Source organism: Urocitellus parryii, chromosome 1 (assembly GCF_045843805.1).
Source record: "Urocitellus parryii isolate mUroPar1 chromosome 1, mUroPar1.hap1, whole genome shotgun sequence".
Lineage (NCBI taxonomy): Eukaryota > Metazoa > Chordata > Mammalia > Rodentia > Sciuridae > Urocitellus > Urocitellus parryii.
Window position 1 is genome coordinate 213544572 of NC_135531.1, and position 18703 is coordinate 213563274.

The 18703-nt window shown below is 33.9% G+C and overlaps 1 protein-coding gene across 7 annotated transcripts in view; it reads right to left on the reverse strand.

The window, feature by feature from the left end:
- Positions 1 to 18703, reverse strand: part of Baz2b (bromodomain adjacent to zinc finger domain 2B) — a 274260-nt gene that overhangs the window by 95124 nt on the left and 160433 nt on the right. For all 7 annotated transcript variants that reach the window (XM_077802641.1, XM_077802640.1, XM_077802630.1 and 4 more), the window contains 4 exons: positions 16269 to 16433; positions 14766 to 14959; positions 7078 to 7281; positions 4581 to 4976 (listed from right to left, as the gene is read on the reverse strand). In XM_077802641.1, coding sequence (XP_077658767.1) covers positions 4581 to 4976; positions 7078 to 7281; positions 14766 to 14959; positions 16269 to 16433 — 959 coding nt within the window. The remainder of the gene's footprint in view (positions 1 to 4580; positions 4977 to 7077; positions 7282 to 14765; positions 14960 to 16268; positions 16434 to 18703) is intronic.

The window sequence follows — 18703 nt, forward strand, 5'->3', positions numbered from 1 at the left end:
AGGAAGAGACAGCTAGTACTGTTAACTATACTTGTCTGATATATTGGATTTTATAGTTAAAAATGAGTAAATTAGATTTAACTTCAACATCACTGGGATTAATTATAAATGTGTTTGTTAGAGGAGATACCTGATCAATTTACAAAGCCAATGTGGTAAAACATCAACTGCTAAATATGAAATCAAATAGGCTTGACTTCTTAAATTCCATAAGGTAATATGTTTAAATATTAAATGTATTACTTATAAATTGGTAATGAAACAAAGAGTTTAAGATTGCTTTGTTTCTGGTTCTTCATTAAAGCAAGATTATTAAGAGTTAAAGTTCTAACAGGTATAATATCCCCAAAAGTTTCCCTTGGGTTTCAATTAAAATACTGCAACTAGCATAAAGTATTTCATCTTGTTAAACTAAGTAATTGAACAAATTCAGAAATTTCATAATGATTGTTTCAGAATGTAAATTTAAAAAGGTATCAACAGTTAGAAAAGAGATATAAGAAGGCTCTAAGTATGGAAATATGTTTTAGTATGAAATTGGAAGGAAAAAGAAATGTTTCTGGATGAGAAAGTGGTAATGTAAAAAATTTTACAATGTCTTAGTAACTCAAATGATCATATATAAGGAACATAATCAGTTAAAGTTATTTCAGGTTTTTCCCTAAGGTCAAATATTAATATACTGATATAAACCAATGTTTAATACTCTATGAGTTGAAGTAACAAACATTTCTTAAAACATTGATCTGCTCTTATCTATCAAAATTATTTCTGGTGTCAAGTTTATTCTTAACAGAAACTAGTCTTAAAGGAATTAGGGTTTGTACAACTCTGGTTAAACAACAGCTGTTATTTTAGAGTATTACACTACATTAAAGATTCTGAAATTTTCTTTGAAGTTAAACTGGGTTAATATAAGAACATCAGTGTAAGCATGGGACTATTACTGGCTTTTTGCCCTACCTGCCAGGCATATAAGTCGTTAAAGTATAAGAACATTCTACCAAGCTGGTATACTTCAAACTAAAGTTTAAGGTAAAATAAAATTAAGTTTCTTGGTTCATAGCTATTGTACAAATTAAATATATTTTACTCTTGTTAATTTCATTTTGTATTTTCCTTGTAAACCTTAACTGTTATCTTTTCGTGCCTCACAGAAGTATAACTTCTAATATAACAGTCTAAGTTAATTTGAGATAATAGGCCATCACTGATAGGACACACAGGTTGATTTAAGGTTAACTTCCAGTACTAATACTGACCCCAAATAAGTAGAAGGGGTGAATAACTAAAAAGTTATAGACATCACAGTTAAAACCCAGTATTATTCCTTTAAGATAGATGAAACTGGCCTGCTGGATATTTAAGACCAAAGCTTAGACCCTAAAGTTAAAGAAATAAAAGGGTCCAAAAAGATAAAATAGTTAATATTTGGTTCTTGCCTTTCTGAGCCAGTTTGAAACCAGGAAACAAGGGGACTTCTCTAAGGGTTTTGTGACACTGAGCCCCATGACCTCCTAATCAAGGTAATGAGATTCTGGAGAAAAGAAAACTGACCAGTGTGCATGCTGCAAAAAGGAGGGTTCATTGGAGAAGGAGACCTCCCTGACGCTTCCAAGAGAAGCCAAATGGTCAAGGAGACCCTCACCCATCCTGGCAAATAGCAAAAAAAAGAACTAAGAGGCTGCTCTCAAGTTCCCAAGAGTGATACCCTGAGGGAACTCAGCTGACTCTTAACAACAGATAGGAACAAGATCAATTTGACTATCTTAAACACCCAACAAAACAGTTATAACCAAAGTATAGCAATACCTGGACATTTGAAAGAAAAGACAATAGTTCTTTTAACAGAACTTAAAACATAACACTTGTGTCAGCCCTACAACCCTGCCCGCTAAGTTCAGAGGCATTTTTCTTTGTGAGGCTCATATTTCCCCTCCCTAACAAAAATTGGACTGGCCTCTGTATTTTGGTCTTCCTTACTGTTCAAATTGATGTTTTTAGCTAACAACCAATTTGCCTATTCTGATAACGGTGCAAACCACTCATAAGAGAGCCCTTTCAGTTTATTCCCTTACTCACAGGGCTTGAGGTACCTGCCAGGATTGGCACAGGAGCAGTAGAATTAAGAATCTCTATTTACTACTATAAAAAATTGTCAGTACAGATTATTGAAGATATCTAACAGGTTGCCAACTTCGTACTGAGTTTACAAAATCAATTGGATTCCCTGGCTTCTGTCATTCTGCAAAATTGTTGGGGCCTGTATCTCCTTACTGCAGGATGAGGTGGCCTCTGCCTCTTCCTTGGGGATGAATGTTGCTTCTGTGTTAATAAGTCAGGAATAGTAAAGGATAAGATAAGGAAGCTAAAGAAACAAGCCCCTAACCTAGCAAACATCTCCTCCTCCCCTGGATAGTAGGACAGACTCCTGGCCTGGATTTGGCCCATTATGACCCCATTCTTCTGATTATCTTATTTCTTTTCCTTCTTCCATGTTTCATTAACCATATCCAGAGGTTTCTAACAGAATATGTCTCCAGCATCTCCAGGACCACTATCCAAAAACATGTGAAAGCTATGTTCTTCCTTCAGACTCTAGAAGATATTCTGATGATGCCCCTTTCTCAGCAGTAAGTAGCCAGATATGATGATGTTGCCCTAACTAACTAAACCCCTTTTAGAGTCTGGAATGTAGGAAATGGAAATTTACAAAACCCTCAGGGAAACAGGGAACTCAGGAATCTGACCTGTTGCTATATCTTTATCTGCCCAAATCCCCCTGATCACCAAAAATAACTGCCCAAATTAACTGACCAACTCCTCCCATGACCTGGCCTTGCTAAAACCTATAAAACTCAGACCGTTGTTGCAGCCTGTTACCATTTTCCCTCTTGAAAATGTGCCCCTCTACTGCTTAATAAAACATCACTAATCCATCGAGGTCTGTCTCCATTTCTTTTTCTTTTTATATTCTCTCTCATTTGCTTTCACTGATATTATTAGTAGTAAAACAGAAAGTAAAGGGCTACAACCCAAACTCTGACAGGCACCAAGAAAGCTTAAGATGGAACTGTACTCTATATAGGCCTGACTACTACAGACTAACAAAACCTGCCTTTTGTCTCACTTTACTGCCTTTTCTGCTTTAAAAGTTCTGCTTAACTTAGAGATTCCAAGTATGTGTACTTTTGAAATATTACGTTTCTTCTATCTTCCTTCAAAGCTGGTTTCGAATAATACGTATTTTCCTACCTATTTGAATCCACATATTTCTGGAGTAGCAAGCATTACAGCCTAGCCTTTTCCTTTTCAGGCCTATATTGGAGATGTCCAGTTATAGTAGCATACATGAATGTTATTATCCAATGAGTAAATGCATGTTCAGCATTTAAAATACTAGATGGCAAATAATAAGCATTCTACAAGTTTTATCTAATTATTAGGATGCTTAATATTAATATTTGTAACCAAGAGACAGCATATTGTGTTCAAACAATATTTTTCTATTCTGGGCTGATTCTAGAATATAAAGCAGTCATCATTTAATTATTAGAATTCTATGGGACAGAAGAATGTATTAACATAAAATCAATAGCAAGGAAAAAATAAAGATAAAAATGAAGACTGAAGACTGACTTAGGTATAAGTATAAGTTACATATCACATAATTCATTAAGAAAAAATATTTTTTGAGACAGGTTTTCTCTTTGTTGCCCAGATTGACCTTGGCCTTGAACTCTAGGGCTTAAGTAATGCTCTACCCCAGCTTCCTGAGTATGTCTACATCATCAGTCTTAGGAAACGATTCTTTATAAAGAAATTTTACAATTGAAATTTATGAATTCTATATTTACAGAGATAAATTACTCAAGGATTCATGTCTTTCAAAAATAACACTGATATTTTAAAAAGGACATTTATCTTAAACAAAAGTAACTAAAGCTCATCACATTCAAACATATTTATCCTTGATCTGGGGTTGTAGCTCAATAGTAGAGTGTTTGCCTTCCAAATGTGAGGCACTAGGTTCGATCCTCAATGCCACATAAAAATAAATCAATAAAAAAACTATTGTGTCCATCTACAACTAAAAAAAAAATTTTAAACACTATATTTATCCTCTTACTGCTAAAACATAATGGAGTGTGGGACCGTGGAATGACATGATTATGTGGCAAAAAAATATCTTAAATACATGTATATGTGAATATAAAACCAGAGGGGGTAAAATTTGTAGTGCTGGGGATTGAACCCAGGGCCTCATCATACCGCATATGCAAATACTCACCACTAAGCTATATTCCCACCTTAAAATCAGAATATTAAATTTTCTGATGTATGTATTTTATTCCTAGAGTCTCAGAAAATACAAAAATAGGAGAGACTTTTTAAATTTTCATATGAAAAATTTTAATATTTATATATAATTTGTATATTGTATATAATAAAAGCTCTTTTCTGGTGCTGGCACTTGAACCCAGGGCTTTGCATATGCTAAGCATACTCGACCATTGAGCTCTACTCCCAGTGCATCTCTGTATTTTTCTAATAATCTTGTCAAAATCATTTTAACTCACCCGTTTAGATCGCAATTCACTGGTCAAAGAACTAGATTCTTCAGAGGTATTTTTATTCCCTGCTTTAAGAACATCAGGAGAAGGAACTATAAGTTTCATGTAAGTTTCCTTTTTGGCTTGATTTACCAAAGATAAAGGTTTCACATTGGACACCAATCCCGTAGACTGTATTACACTGGTGTGTTTGTTCACAGATTCCTCCTTTGCCTGAGAGCTTTGGAAAATAAATGGAAGCTGCTGTGACAAAACCTGAGGCTGCTTCTGCTGGGATTGGAATGATGAGTGAGTCTGGGATTCAGACACAAGAGGTAATGGCTGGTGTATTCTTTTTTCCTGGGCTTTTTCAGTTGCTTTCTGTCCATCTGCTTTTGGGTCTGAAATACCATGTAATAGCACCTGGAAATAAAATTAAAAAGACAACTTATTAACATCTATTAAGAGTATCAACGAACTCTGGATAGGGCAAAGGGGTGGGAGGTTAAGGGAGGAGCATAGGGGTAGAAGAGATGGTGGAATCAGATGGACATCATTACCCTAAGTACATGTATGAAGACATGAATGGTGTGACTATACCTTGTGTACAACCAGAGATATGAAAAATTGTGTTCTATATGTGTAATGTGAAATATAATGCATTTTGCATATTAACAAATTGAAATAAAAAATAAATAAATATATTTTTTTTAAAAGTATCAAGCAATAAAACTTGGAGAAATTTATTTTACTTTAAAAATTGTTCCTAGTAACTTATGATAGATATCAGACAGAAACCACTATAGCGACAAAGGGCAAATGCACTCCTGGGCCTTAACTCATGTCCTGACAGCCATTAAAAGACATATCTCACCACTGTGTTACATCCACAAGACTGGGGTTGTAATTAGAATAAGATACGTTCCATCCTTGTATAATTACATCAAAATGGACTCTACTGTCATGTATAACTAAAAAGAACAAATTACAAAAAAAAGATACTATAAGGGTTTTTTTTCCACTTATAGCTTGTTTAGTTTCAAAAGCTTGGGGTGTGCCTTATCCATTCCCCTTAAAAAACCTTATCAGCTTCACAGACTATGTGAATCATTAAAGCCAGGATGTTCCTGCCATAACTCACCCAGGAGAAACAACATAAAGAATAAAAGCTGTTGAAAAGCCACCAAAACAGCAAATTCCCAGGTCCCTTAACTTATTATTTGCTAGGATCTGTATACTCTTTCATGTTTCATCTATGTGTTCTCTTTTTAAACAAAATTTTTGAGTGGGGGATGTACCAGGGATTGAACCTAGGGGCACTTAACCACTGAGCCACATCCCCAGCCCTTTTTATGTTTTATTTTGACACAGGGTCTCCATAAGTTGCTTAGGACCCTGCTGTGTTACTGAGGCTGGCTCTGAACTCACAATCCTCCTACCTCAGCCTCCTGAACAGGCATGTACTACTGTGTCCAGCTATGTGTTCTCTTAATAGCTACAGCAACTCATCTTTATTACAAGGTAGAGATATTTATATAGCATGAGGTGTTAATATGAAAAAATAATGTTGGCTCCAGGATCCTGTTGACCACACTTTCTTCAGAGTTAAAGTGCCCTCACAGGAAAAGAAAAACTTACCTTTGTAATGTACCTAAAGCCAATTCCTAAACCTCACCACCACCCTCCCCAACTTATAAACAGTCCTTTAGCCTGAATAAACCTTAACTTTCTCCCTTCGTTCAAGGAGCCATCCTGACACTGCCATGTGTCACTGCCTGTCAGTGCCATGTCTCCCTGCTTCAGAAGCTCTAATAAAAACCTTGCTGTTACCTGAACTGTTTTTCATTTCTGTAGTCAACAACGTTGGCATCAGATATACACTATAAACCTCATTAAAAATAAACTAAGGGCCAGGTGCAGTGGCGCATACTTGTAATCCCAGTGGCTCAGGAGGCTGAGACAGGAGGATCCCAAGTTCAAAGCCAGCCTCAGCAATGGTGAGGCACTAAGCAACTCAGTGACACCCTGTCTCTAAATAAAATACAAATTAGGGCTGGGATGTGGCTCAGTGGTCAAGTGCACCTGAGTTCAATTCCCAGTTCCAAAAAAAAAAAAATGATAATTATAATAGTAGTAGTAGTAGTAGTAGTAATAGTAATAATAAATAAATAAACCAAGGGCTGGGTTTATTTATTTATTATTACTGTGGCTCAGTAGAAGAGCACTTGCCTAGCATGTGCAAGGTCCTGGGCTCAATCCTTAGCACCACATAAAAATAAATAAATAAAGCATTTTATTTTATTCTATTTTATTTTACTAAAAAATAAAAATAAAAAAAATGTTTCTTTAAAAATAGTCTCTGTCCCCTATTCTTTTATTGTAAAAGCAGGAAAAACAAGTGATTACTTTAGAACTATACACTTTGAAAGAAAAAGAAGAGTAAAAACGAAACCTATCGACTTTGAGAGTCAAGATACATTGAGTTATTTCCAAAATATTAATATGTCCATGAAACAAATCATACCTGGTTGTTACTTTTATGTTGTGCTTCACTTTCTGAATCAGAATCATCATCTTCACTTTCTTCAATACTTTGATCTTCTTCCTCTTCATCTTCTTCTAGATCATCTGAGTCACTGCTACTAATGCCTTCACTTGAGGTGTCAGATGATGTGCCCGAATCACTATCGCTGTTGCTAGAACTTTCTATAGTTTTCTTCCTTGGTTTCTGGATAAAAACAAGGTAATCGGCAAAACTATTTTTGACAAAATTCAAGTTTCAGTAAAAGATATGTTCTTTAATTTTCAATTGATATTTTCAATATGAAAATGTCTTTTAGGAAAAAGGAAAAAGTCACATATTATACGGGTAATTGTTTAGCTGATAACTATCTGACAGGAACTCACTAATAAAAAGTATAAGCTCAGTCACATATAGAATATTGAAAGTTATCAATATAGTATATATACAGATCTACTCATTTGACTGCTATGCTTCAAAATGATGACATTAAAAGAGCAGTAAACAAATTCATTACTCCAATTATATTTGAAGTTATATATTTAGCTTTATTTTACTTCATATAAGATACAAAACACCCTTTTTTTTTTTTTGGTTATGGGGATTGAACCCATGGGTGCTAAACTACTGAGCCAAATTCCCAGTGCCCCCTGCCTTCTTTTTAATATTTTATTTTTTAGTTGTAGTTGGACACAATACCTTTACTTTATTTATTTATTTTTATGTGGGGTAGGGCCTTGAATGTGGGGTAGGTGAGCATTATTATCCAAAGTACATGTATAAAGACACGAATTGGTGTGAATATACTTTGTATACAATCAGAGATATGGAAAATTGTGCCTTATATGTGTAATAAGAATTCTAATGCATTCCACTGTCATATATAAATTTTTAATTGATTTAAAATTTATTTTTTAGTTGTAGTCAGACACAATACCTTTATTTCATTTATTTATTTTTATGTGGTGCTGAGGATGGAACCCAGGGCCTTGAACGTGCTAGGCGAGAGCTCTACTGCTGAGCCACAACCCCAGCCCTCCCAGTCCTTTTTAAAAAAAAAAAAATATATATATATATATATATATTTATATATATATAAAATATAAATATATATTTTATATATATAAAAAAAATATATATTTTTTATATATAAAATATATATTTATATATATATATATAAAATATATATATATATTTTTTTTTTTTTTGAGAGAAAGGGCCTCACTAAGTTCCTGGGGCTAGCTTTGAACTTGTGATTCTCCTGCCTTAGCCTCTGGATTCACTGGGATTACAAGCATGCACCACTACACCTGGTGCAAACACTTTTTTAGGTACCTACATATAAATGTCTGTAAGACAGAGCCCTTGGCCTTTGAGAAACTTTCATTCTAGTTGTAGGGGATGAGGGATAAACAGATATTTAATATAAAATAAAAGAATTCCATATAGTAATAACTGCTATAGAGTAGATAAAATAGGTTGTAAAGACTTATGGGGCTGCTTTTGTTAGCATCAAAGAATTTGTTTATATTCCATATCAGAAAAGAATAATATGGCAAATGAAAAGATTAATTTCTGGAATATTTAAGATTATGGATGTTCAAGGGGTGGCATATAGTCCTAATCCTAGTGACTTGGGAATCTGGGGCAGGAGGACCACAAGTTTAGGGCCAGCCTCAGCAATTCAGTGAGACCTTAAATAAAAGATAGAAAGGGCTATGGATGTAGCTCAGTACTAGACTATTGCTGGGATCAGTCCCCAAGATACAAACACACATACACAAAGACTATTGTAAAAAAATAATTCAAAACTGTTAGAAAGGGATATCAGGTCACATAAAAGGAAAGTTTTGTCTTTAAAGAACTGACAATAGTAGTGAATAAAAGGTGAAAAAATCATGAGTGAATGACAACTAACTTAGGTTTATAACAACAGAAAGGTAAAACTACTAATAGGAAGACTAAAAAGGATAAATGTTGAAATGATACAAGATTAAAAGTACAATCTATAGTTACTTAAGAGCATTTCAATGGCATTTGCTGAAAGATAAAGAAATAAAATACCAGGATGGGGTTGTGGCTCAGTGGTAGAATGCTTGCCTGGGCATGTGTGAGGCAATGGGTTCAATTCTCAGCACTACATATAAATAAATTAATTAATTAAGTAACAAAGTTCTATCAACAACTAATAAAAATATTTTTTAAAAGAAGGGAAATACAGAAAAGCAGCAATATATTATAAGTTTTGGTCTTCACAGAAACAGCCCTTCATGACTACTGGGGTTTGGTAACGAAGACAGTAATACAAATCTACAAAAGAAGCCAAGGTTTCAGATTATAAACTTCTACTCTGCTTTGTGTCTTCTGAAGATTGGGTTAAATGAAATAGAATGCAGATGAACAAGGAGATTTACTCTTACATTTTGCTTGCAATCACTCTGTAAACTGCTCCAAACTGATGATCTTAACGTCTGTGGAGAAGTCTATAGACATACCCTTCAATATGCACAGTAATGACCACCATCATTACTTGAGGGGTTTCTCCCTCAGAATAAAGCAGAGAAGGATGAGAAACTGAAATGGGATAATATGGGAATAATCATAAAGAAGGTAGAAATCACTACTGTCATGTGTATGCAAAAAAAAAAAAAACCACACACACAAATTAAAAATTTGTTCAAAAAAATAAAAATAAAGTATTCCACACAAGAAATAAAACAGGGTAGAAATTTAAGGGAAATAATAACAATTAATATTAAGACTACTACTTCATATTTGGCAAAGAAACAGCTCCTATGTTGCAACCAAAATCTGTTGTGGGTTTTCTCTTTTTCTTTCTTTTTTGTGGTACTGGGAATGAAACCCAGAGATACTCTACCACTAAGCGACATCCCCAGTTGTTTATATTTTTTCTATTTTGAGACAGAGACTTGCTAAGTTGCTGAGGCTGGCCTTAACTTTTCAATTCTCCGGCCTCAGCTTCCCAAGTCACCAGGATTATAATTGTGTACCACCACACTGGGCCTGATGTGGGTTTCTAAGCACATATAGTGAGTCTATGGAAATCCTAAGAAATCTAAACTGAAGTTATCACTTTTGGTTTGGTAGTGGGTAGGAAAGGAAAGAAATGAAGAAGCTGCAGTGATTTAGCAAAGAAAAACCAACCATTTTAAAGTCTAAATAATCTGTGTAAAATTTTATATTTAAAGATAACAAGAAGTCTGGCATGGTGGCACATGCCTGTCATTTCAGTGATTTTGTAGGCTGAGGCAGGAGGATGGCAATTTCAAGGCGAGTCTCAGCAACTTAGTGAAACCCTCAGTAAAGCAAGACTCTGTCTCAAAGTAAAAAATGAAAAGAACTGGGAATGTGGCTCCATGAGAAGTTCCCCTGGGTTTATTTCCCTAATTCCCAGTACCAAAAAAGAAAAGAAAAAAAGGCATGAGAAATGGGACTACATTTCCCAAGTATGAGTACAGAGGTGTTGGTTCCCCAGTTTTAGGGTATGCAGATTCTCTTGCAAAATGTGTTGACATTAGCAGATTCCTGGGTCCCACTTCTAAACAAGGCACAGGGATCACAAGTATTGAATATGATTCTGATGCAGTTGGTCTATCCAAAGCATACTTTGATGGTATGCAAAGAGTCATACCCTCCAAAAAATGGTGAAATGAGGAGACAAGCATGCATATTAGATAAAAAAAGAACAAATGGGTTGGATATCACCAATATAATTTCTGAGTCTGTATGAGTGAGCATGTATGTGTGTATGTATGTTTGTTGTATTCACACATAATTAGGTAGTATCTCTCTTTTCTCTCACTTAAAACATTTTTAAAAAAAAATCTTCTTAGGTTCATTAAAAAATGATCAAAGAAGAGATTATTAATTTCCTTTCATGGGATATGGAACAGCTTCTCAAAACCTTCTCCTTGAACTTTGATTTCACTGTATACTTTTTTCTTTCAAAAACAAAATAAACATATTCAAGGCTACTATATACCAGGCATAGTTGCCAAAGTCTCTGCAGATACAAGGTGTGAGCATAAACTCTGTCTACTGAGATAGGAAGAAAGGAATCAACAAATAACATAAATGTTTTGAGTGATAAATTCCATGAATAAAACAGTAGAAATAGATAGACAATGTGTGCTAGGAGGTGGGGGTAGGGTAACGATTTCGATGTATTCATCTGGTAGACCTTTTATGAGCTAAGCCCTAAGGGAAAGCAAGCACATAAGAGAAATCATACAGACATACGAGAAGATTATTTTCAAGATAGAAGAAAGAGCAAAAGAAAAAGCCATGAGCTGGAAACATGTTTGGCATGGTCAAAAATGGAAATTCAGGTAGATTGGTTAAAGCATAGTGAACCAGTGAAAGAGTGCTAAGAGGTAATGAAGAATGAGCTACAAGATCATATAGCTCTTATAGATCATGGCAAAGCATTTATCCTAAATGGGATAGACACTACTAAAGTGATAACATGATTTCTTCCCTTTTCTTATTGTAGTAAAGAAAACATAACAAAAAAACTTTGCAATCTTAACTATTTTAAAGTATAAGTTCAGTAGTATTAAATAAAAAACATTTTTAATGTTGTATAGTCATCAGCACCATCCATCTTTAGAACACTTCATCTTATAAAACCGAAATTGATACTAACTAAATACTACCACTCCATCTCTCCCAGTCTCTGGCAATCATCATTCCACTTCTGTCTCTATGATTTAACTATTCTAAGTACATCATATAAATATAATAATACATTTTTAACTACTGTAAATAATGAACATCGATGTACAGATATCACTTTGAGACCCTACTTTCAATTATTTGGGGTATATAGCCCCAATTGGGACTGATGGATAATACGGTAATCCAATTTTAAGGTGTTTTTTTTGAGAACTATTTTATCATTTTCCACAGTAGCTATGCCATTTTATATTCACTGATATATGATATTCTAAAGCATTAAAAAAATCACTTATATTTTTAAAAGACTGTTTTGGCTACATGGGACAATAATTGGTATAGAGTAAGAGTAGAACTTCTTTAATATTGGATTGTTTTATTTATTTCTAAACAGGCTATATGTTTGCATAATTTAATCTGAATTTAATTACTTAATTTAAAACACTCACATTATTCTAAAAACATATGCAGACTACATTAGGGAACTGGACTTAATCGGTGACTTTCAGTAACAACCTCTGAGATAAATACTCCATCCCCCAGTTAGGGCATCAAATTTAGCTGAAGAACATTTTTTTTTAAACTATACATCAATTGAAGTAATGAAGCAAATTGTATCAAGTTTTTAATACTGAAAAATACTAGGTAGGTTTTTTCTTTTGTTCCAATGTTCTTCATCTCCATTTTATCTAAACAACAAATTTATGCCACACCTTATATTATCCAAAAGTGTTTAAGATTATGTAAAATCTTAAGTTCTAGGATGCCTCCCTTTAACAGCCAATCTTTCCATATGTTACTTTTACTTAGCTGTATATGGACATCATTATGGTATCCCAGAATCTCTCTCTATATATTATTAAAGAGGGGCCTATTAAGTTTTAATATGTGCTCTTGGGAATAGTATTTAGTTTTCTTGGGAAGAGTATTTAGTTTAATAGCACTAATGCAGCTTAGGAACATTAATATATGTTCCTCATTGGAACTAAGAAAGGGACTTTTATATTCATTGCCTTCTAAGTCTTGGCAATGCCTTGAACTTGTGGAGGCCTGGGACATTTTAGACTTCATACTTATTAGATTTTCATACTACTTTCTAAAAGGTAGATTACTTCAAAGTTTAAAAGCATGGACACTTAACTTTCAGAAATGCATATAAAACTATGACCAATGATATATTGTCTGAGAGTTGCTTCAAAATAGCATGGGGGATCAAGAATAAGTGGCATTTCAGTCAATGTCTGACATGAAGAGAAGGTGGCAGCAGCTTTGAGTTAGACCCTTGCTGCTAACCCTAATGAGAATACATTTGAAAACAAATCAAAAAGAAGAACTAAGAGTAGTTTTGAAGAGCAAAAGGTATGATCCCGAAATGTGTCCTTAGGAGGAAACAACCAAGAGTCTTTATCAGGTTTGCTCAAGTGAAAGTGGTGTGGTTTAAGGTGGAAAGAAAATGTTTGTTTTGGAGCACAAGTATAGCACTTTGAGCTTTTGTGATGGGGTACTATTATGTTTTTGAGAGATTCCAGATGACCTTCCTCTAAGCCCTCATGTGGGTGTGCTATATTTAGGAAAATAACTATTTTCTGGTGAGATCTAGAGGAAGTATCTCAATGAAATATGTTCAGCAAAAGAAAAAAAATCTTTGGGGTTTTTGTTGTTGTTTGGGGACTTTTGTTTTGTTTTTGCATGGTACTGGAGATTAGATCTAGGACCTCATGAATGCTAGTAAACCATTCATGTTATCATAGAACTACATGCCCATTCATAAAATAGTTTCTTAGGATTAAAAATTGGAGCCTAGTTGTCATGTTATTCAGATTTAAAGTTCAGAACAATGCCATCTGCAATCAATGGCAACCCATATCTTGCTATTCTTGCTATGGTGAACCAGAAACTTCCTAAACCTTAGATGTTATGGCACAGACAATATATATTCACAGACTTTTGATTCTTCCACCTTCCAGTGGCTCTGAAAAGTGCTTTCAAAGCTCTGAAAGCAGTTTTCATAAAATGTAGAAAAGATAACTCTAATTATTATCTTTGTTTTCAAAATGTTTACAGTTGATGCCAAAGATTTAAATCAGAATAAACCATGATGTCTCAATTAAAAAAGAAATTACAGATGGCTGGGTGTGGTGGTGTACACCTGTAAATCCAGCAACTCAGGAGACTGAGGCAGGAGAATCCCAAGTTCAAGGCCAGCCTCAGCAGCTGAGTGAGACCATGTCTTGAAAAAGGGCTGGGTTGTAGCTCGGTGATAAAGCACTCCTGAGTTCAATCCCTAGTACCAAAATAGAAGTAATAACAAATGAGAGCAGACCAAATTCACTGATATGAATAGCCTATAAAGATTATAGGCTATTATATAGGCTATATATTAGAATATATAGCTGGAATTATCTCAGCTTGGGTAAATGAAACCTAGACTTAATGGTGACCTACAGTTCATGAAGTTGAGATATTGGAGTGTTCCTGGCATGATGGGGAAAAGAGAATCCAGAAGCTTGGAGTGATCAGAACATTGAAGTGAATTTACCATGTATAATAGAATTAGATATTATATACAAACTGGTTAGAGCAGAGCTGGCACATAGAAAATTCTAAATAAATTTTAGCATGTGAGCTCAATGGCAGAGCACCTGTGTAGAATACATGAGGCTCTCAGTTCAACACTCAGCACCAAAAAATAATAATAATAATAATGACCCATTACTATTTGTATTATTTATGCTGGTGCAGAGAGTTCTAATTTTCAAGATATATACTACTATTATTATGCCATAAAAATATACACCTGCAAAAATAAGAGTTGGTAATTCATAGATTCTGGTGGTCTGACCTCTTATTTTATTTTTACACACAAACACATATATATGTACACATACACACATAAACACATACACACACACACACACACACACGTGTGTGTGTGTGTGTGTGTGTGTGTGTGTGTGTGTGTCTATTTCCCACCCCCCTTTCAAAGAATAACTTACTTTATCTTTGATTTTGTCAGCCCTAGAATCCAAAGGCTGGCTTTTGCTTTGTTCCTGATTACATTTTCGATTTCCTCCACCTGAGCTTGTACTTTTAGTCTGTCCCATGGAACTTGAAGCAGTAGTGGATAGTACAGATGTGTTGACACCAATCACAGATGAGGTACTGTTTCCATTAATTGACCCATTTACACCTTGAAAATAAAAATAAACATATTTATATAATTAAATATTATTTAATCATATTAAGGAATAAATAAATGTGGATAAACAAAAAACATTATTACTGAAAGAAGCCAGACACAAAAGGTCATATATCAGATGATTCCATCTATATGAAATATTCACAATAGATATATCATCTCTAAAGACAGAGTTCAACTGGTCACAATGGTACATGCCTGTTATCCCCGCCGCTCAGGATGCTGAGACAGGAGGACTGCAAGTTCAAGGCCAACCTCATCAACTTAGTGAGGCCCTAAGCAATTTAGTGAGACCTGTGTCAAAATAAAAAATAAAAAGGACTGGAGATGTACTTCAGTGGTAAATTGCATCTGGGTTTAAATTCCCAGTACCCACCACCATGCCAGAAGGAAAAAAGACAGTTCAAACTGGCGATTGCCAGGGCTGGGGGGAGAGGAAGGAACAAATGCTTAATGCTTAATGTGTGGGATATCCTGTTGGAGTGATAAAGTGGTTTGGAATAAGGTAAGAGAGATGATAGCTGCACAACATGGTAAATGCATTAAATAGCACTGATTTCTTCATTTTTAAAATGGGTTAATATATGCATCTTACTTCACTTGAAAAATGCTTAGAAAAAATTAAATGTAAATATTTCCATTTTAGAGCAAACTCCCTAAACACTTGATAACAAGTCATCTAAAATGCTTTTATATACATTTTTGTGTGTGGGGGGGGAGGAATAATAGCAAATACTAGCAATTGAACCCAGGGATACTTATCTACTAAGCCACATCCCCAGCCCTTTCTTAAATTTTTATTTTTAGACAGGGTCTAACCAAGTTGCTTAGTGCCTCACTAAGATGCTAAGGCTGGCCTCAAACTTGAGATTCTCCTGCCTTAGCCGCCTAAGCTGCTGGGATTACAGGTGTCTGCCATCAGGCCCAGCTAAAATCATTTAGGAGGAAAATAGAGTACTAGGATATAAGTTTTCCTATAATTACTGCTTAACTGCAGAAGTATCACATTATATTGGATGCATGTAGGAAGGCAATAGGATACAGAGGAAAAAGTAGTGAAATGGGTTCAAATTCTGACTTAACTATATCAATATGTAAGCAGTACTTTCTTGAACAACTGTTTAAACTTGGTTGCAAAATGAGGACAATTAATGTCAAAAAATTATTGCAAGGATTAAGCAAGACAATGGAAAACCATCTAGAGCAATGCTATAAGAATGTTATTGAATCTGAACTCTACTGAAAATAGGTACTAGAATGGAAGATTTATAGTACACTTCACTTATATTAATATGGGTACCTTTTTCAGGACCATTTCGATTACTTTTTCCTGAAGTTCTTGAATGGAATGAAGAATCATGATTCTGGGCTGGAGGAGCAAACAGTGGTGGAATTCCCAGTATTGGTGGAAAGAAGGGTGTTCCTGTACGAGTATGAACATCTGTTGTTCGCCACCATTCTGCACCTCAAAACCAAACAAACCAAACAAAAATATTTGAATTAACTTTCTAGCTAATGTAATGACTGCTTTCTATGTTTTATTCTTGGAAAAAAAATTCAAGTTTCTCCTTGCAACAGAATTTCTCAATACACATAGTTCTGATCATCTGACTGTAAATGGCTAATTAGAACTTTACACTTATCACTCTTCTCATTAGACCCGTATTCAATGATCTCTTCATGTAGTAGTTGTTTAGATTCAAGGCAAAAAGTAGGGTATTACACAGCTTTGAAAATAAAATTGAAATAATTTGACTTTTTGAAGATTTATACTACTTCTAAATTAGTAAAGAAAATATTTAAGTCTATATTAATCTATTTTAAAATCTTGGAATTTAAGCTTATACAATCTATGCTAAGAATTTTCTCAAATTACTTACAATAATGGCTCTGATAAATTAGGTGGTCTAATTTATATATAAATAATATACCAGACCACTGTAATCCAGAATATATCTCAAATGCATTTATGAAAACCTTAAGAAAACATTCTATAGTCAAACAAAAGTATAAATATAGTAAAATTAATAAGCCCTTTCTTTTGCCTAAGAAATAACTTCTCTTTTTTTTTTTGTATTTCCTTTAAAACAATTTATTTAAAGTTTAAATATTTTTTTGGACATTTAATTTTTTTATTAGTTGCTCAAGACAATACAATGATCTTGACATACATTTGACTCAACTAGGGTATGAATTCTCATTTTTCCACATGTACAGATTGCAGGATCACATTGGTTATACATCCATGTGTATACATACAGCAATCCTAGTGTCAGTTGTATTCTGCCGCCCTCTCTATCCCCCCCCATCACTAGTCTCTACCCATTCTACAGTGACACTTATCTCTTTTTTTTTTTAAAAGAAATAACTTCTCAAAGAAGATTTAAAAAATTAAAACCTTTGCATTAAAATAAAAGATTTATAAAGCTTCCCCTTAAAATTAATGAAGAAAGCTTGATATTTGTTTATACTTCTCATAAATTACAGATGTCAAGGATTATTTTACCAATATAAAATAAACGTTAGAAAATCATAGTTATATAATCGATATAGATATCCAATAAATAAATATCAATATAGATATTCAAACTATAACTTCTAGTTAAAACTTTTAGAAAGGAAAGAAGCCAAATTTTATTAAATACGTTTTTCAAGGAAGGGTGAAATTAAGAAGAGATTTGAAAAAAATCATCCAAAGGAGAGTACTGGATTGTTCCATATAAAATCTTGGAAAAAAATATTCTCCTGACTAAAGCACTAGATTTATAAATTCAGTTGTTATCTTGCAGGCCAATCTTTTTTTTTTTTAGTTGTATTTGGACACAGTACCTTTATTTTATTTATTTTTTAATGTGGTGATGAGGATCGAACCCAGGGCCTCATACGTGCTAGGCGAGTGCTCTACAGCTGAGCCACAACCCTAGCTCCCAGGCCAATCTTAAAAGATAGATTATATTCTTCTTTGTTATACCCACAAGAAAATTAGAGGGAAAAACCCCACAGTATAGTGCAGGTAGAACTCAAAATTGTCAGTGTATTTTATTATATGATTTTAAAAATTATCCTAGAAATATTCCTTCATTGAAAATACAATACTTGGGCAGGAACTATAGCTTAGTGGCAAGACACTTGCCTAACTTGTGAGTCACTGGGTTTGATCCTCAGCACCACATATAAATAAATAAAATAAAGGTCCACTGACAACTAAAAAAACATTTAAAAAAACACATACTTTAGTGATATGCACCTTTATTATCTAATGTGGAACTCTGTTTTTTGTTTTTTTTTTTGTTTTTTTTTTTTAAGTGAAAGAGGTCTAAAAAACAGTATGAGTAGAAAACTGCAAACACTATTCCCCAGGAAAGTGTTGCTAGTGAAATGACATTCATGTATATTCAACGATGCCCAAATGATGTAACAAAAACATTAACTATTCACCTATTGTTTAAAAAAAGAAGTACATTTAGATAGGAAGAAAAGATGTATATTTGGGGCTTGTATCAACAGTCAATATTGTCATTTATAGGTTTGAAAACTAGGTTCTACCTAGCTGATGAAAAGGGACTGAGGTTTCCTCCAAAAAGTCATATCACTTAACACAGTTTGTAGTTGTAAATCTAAAAGTTGAATGGATAGGTTTCATAAACAACTAATAATAATAATAAAAGTATAATAATAAGCCTTAAATATTTTAGACATAATCAAACTCAGAAGAAACATTAAAATTTACTTCAG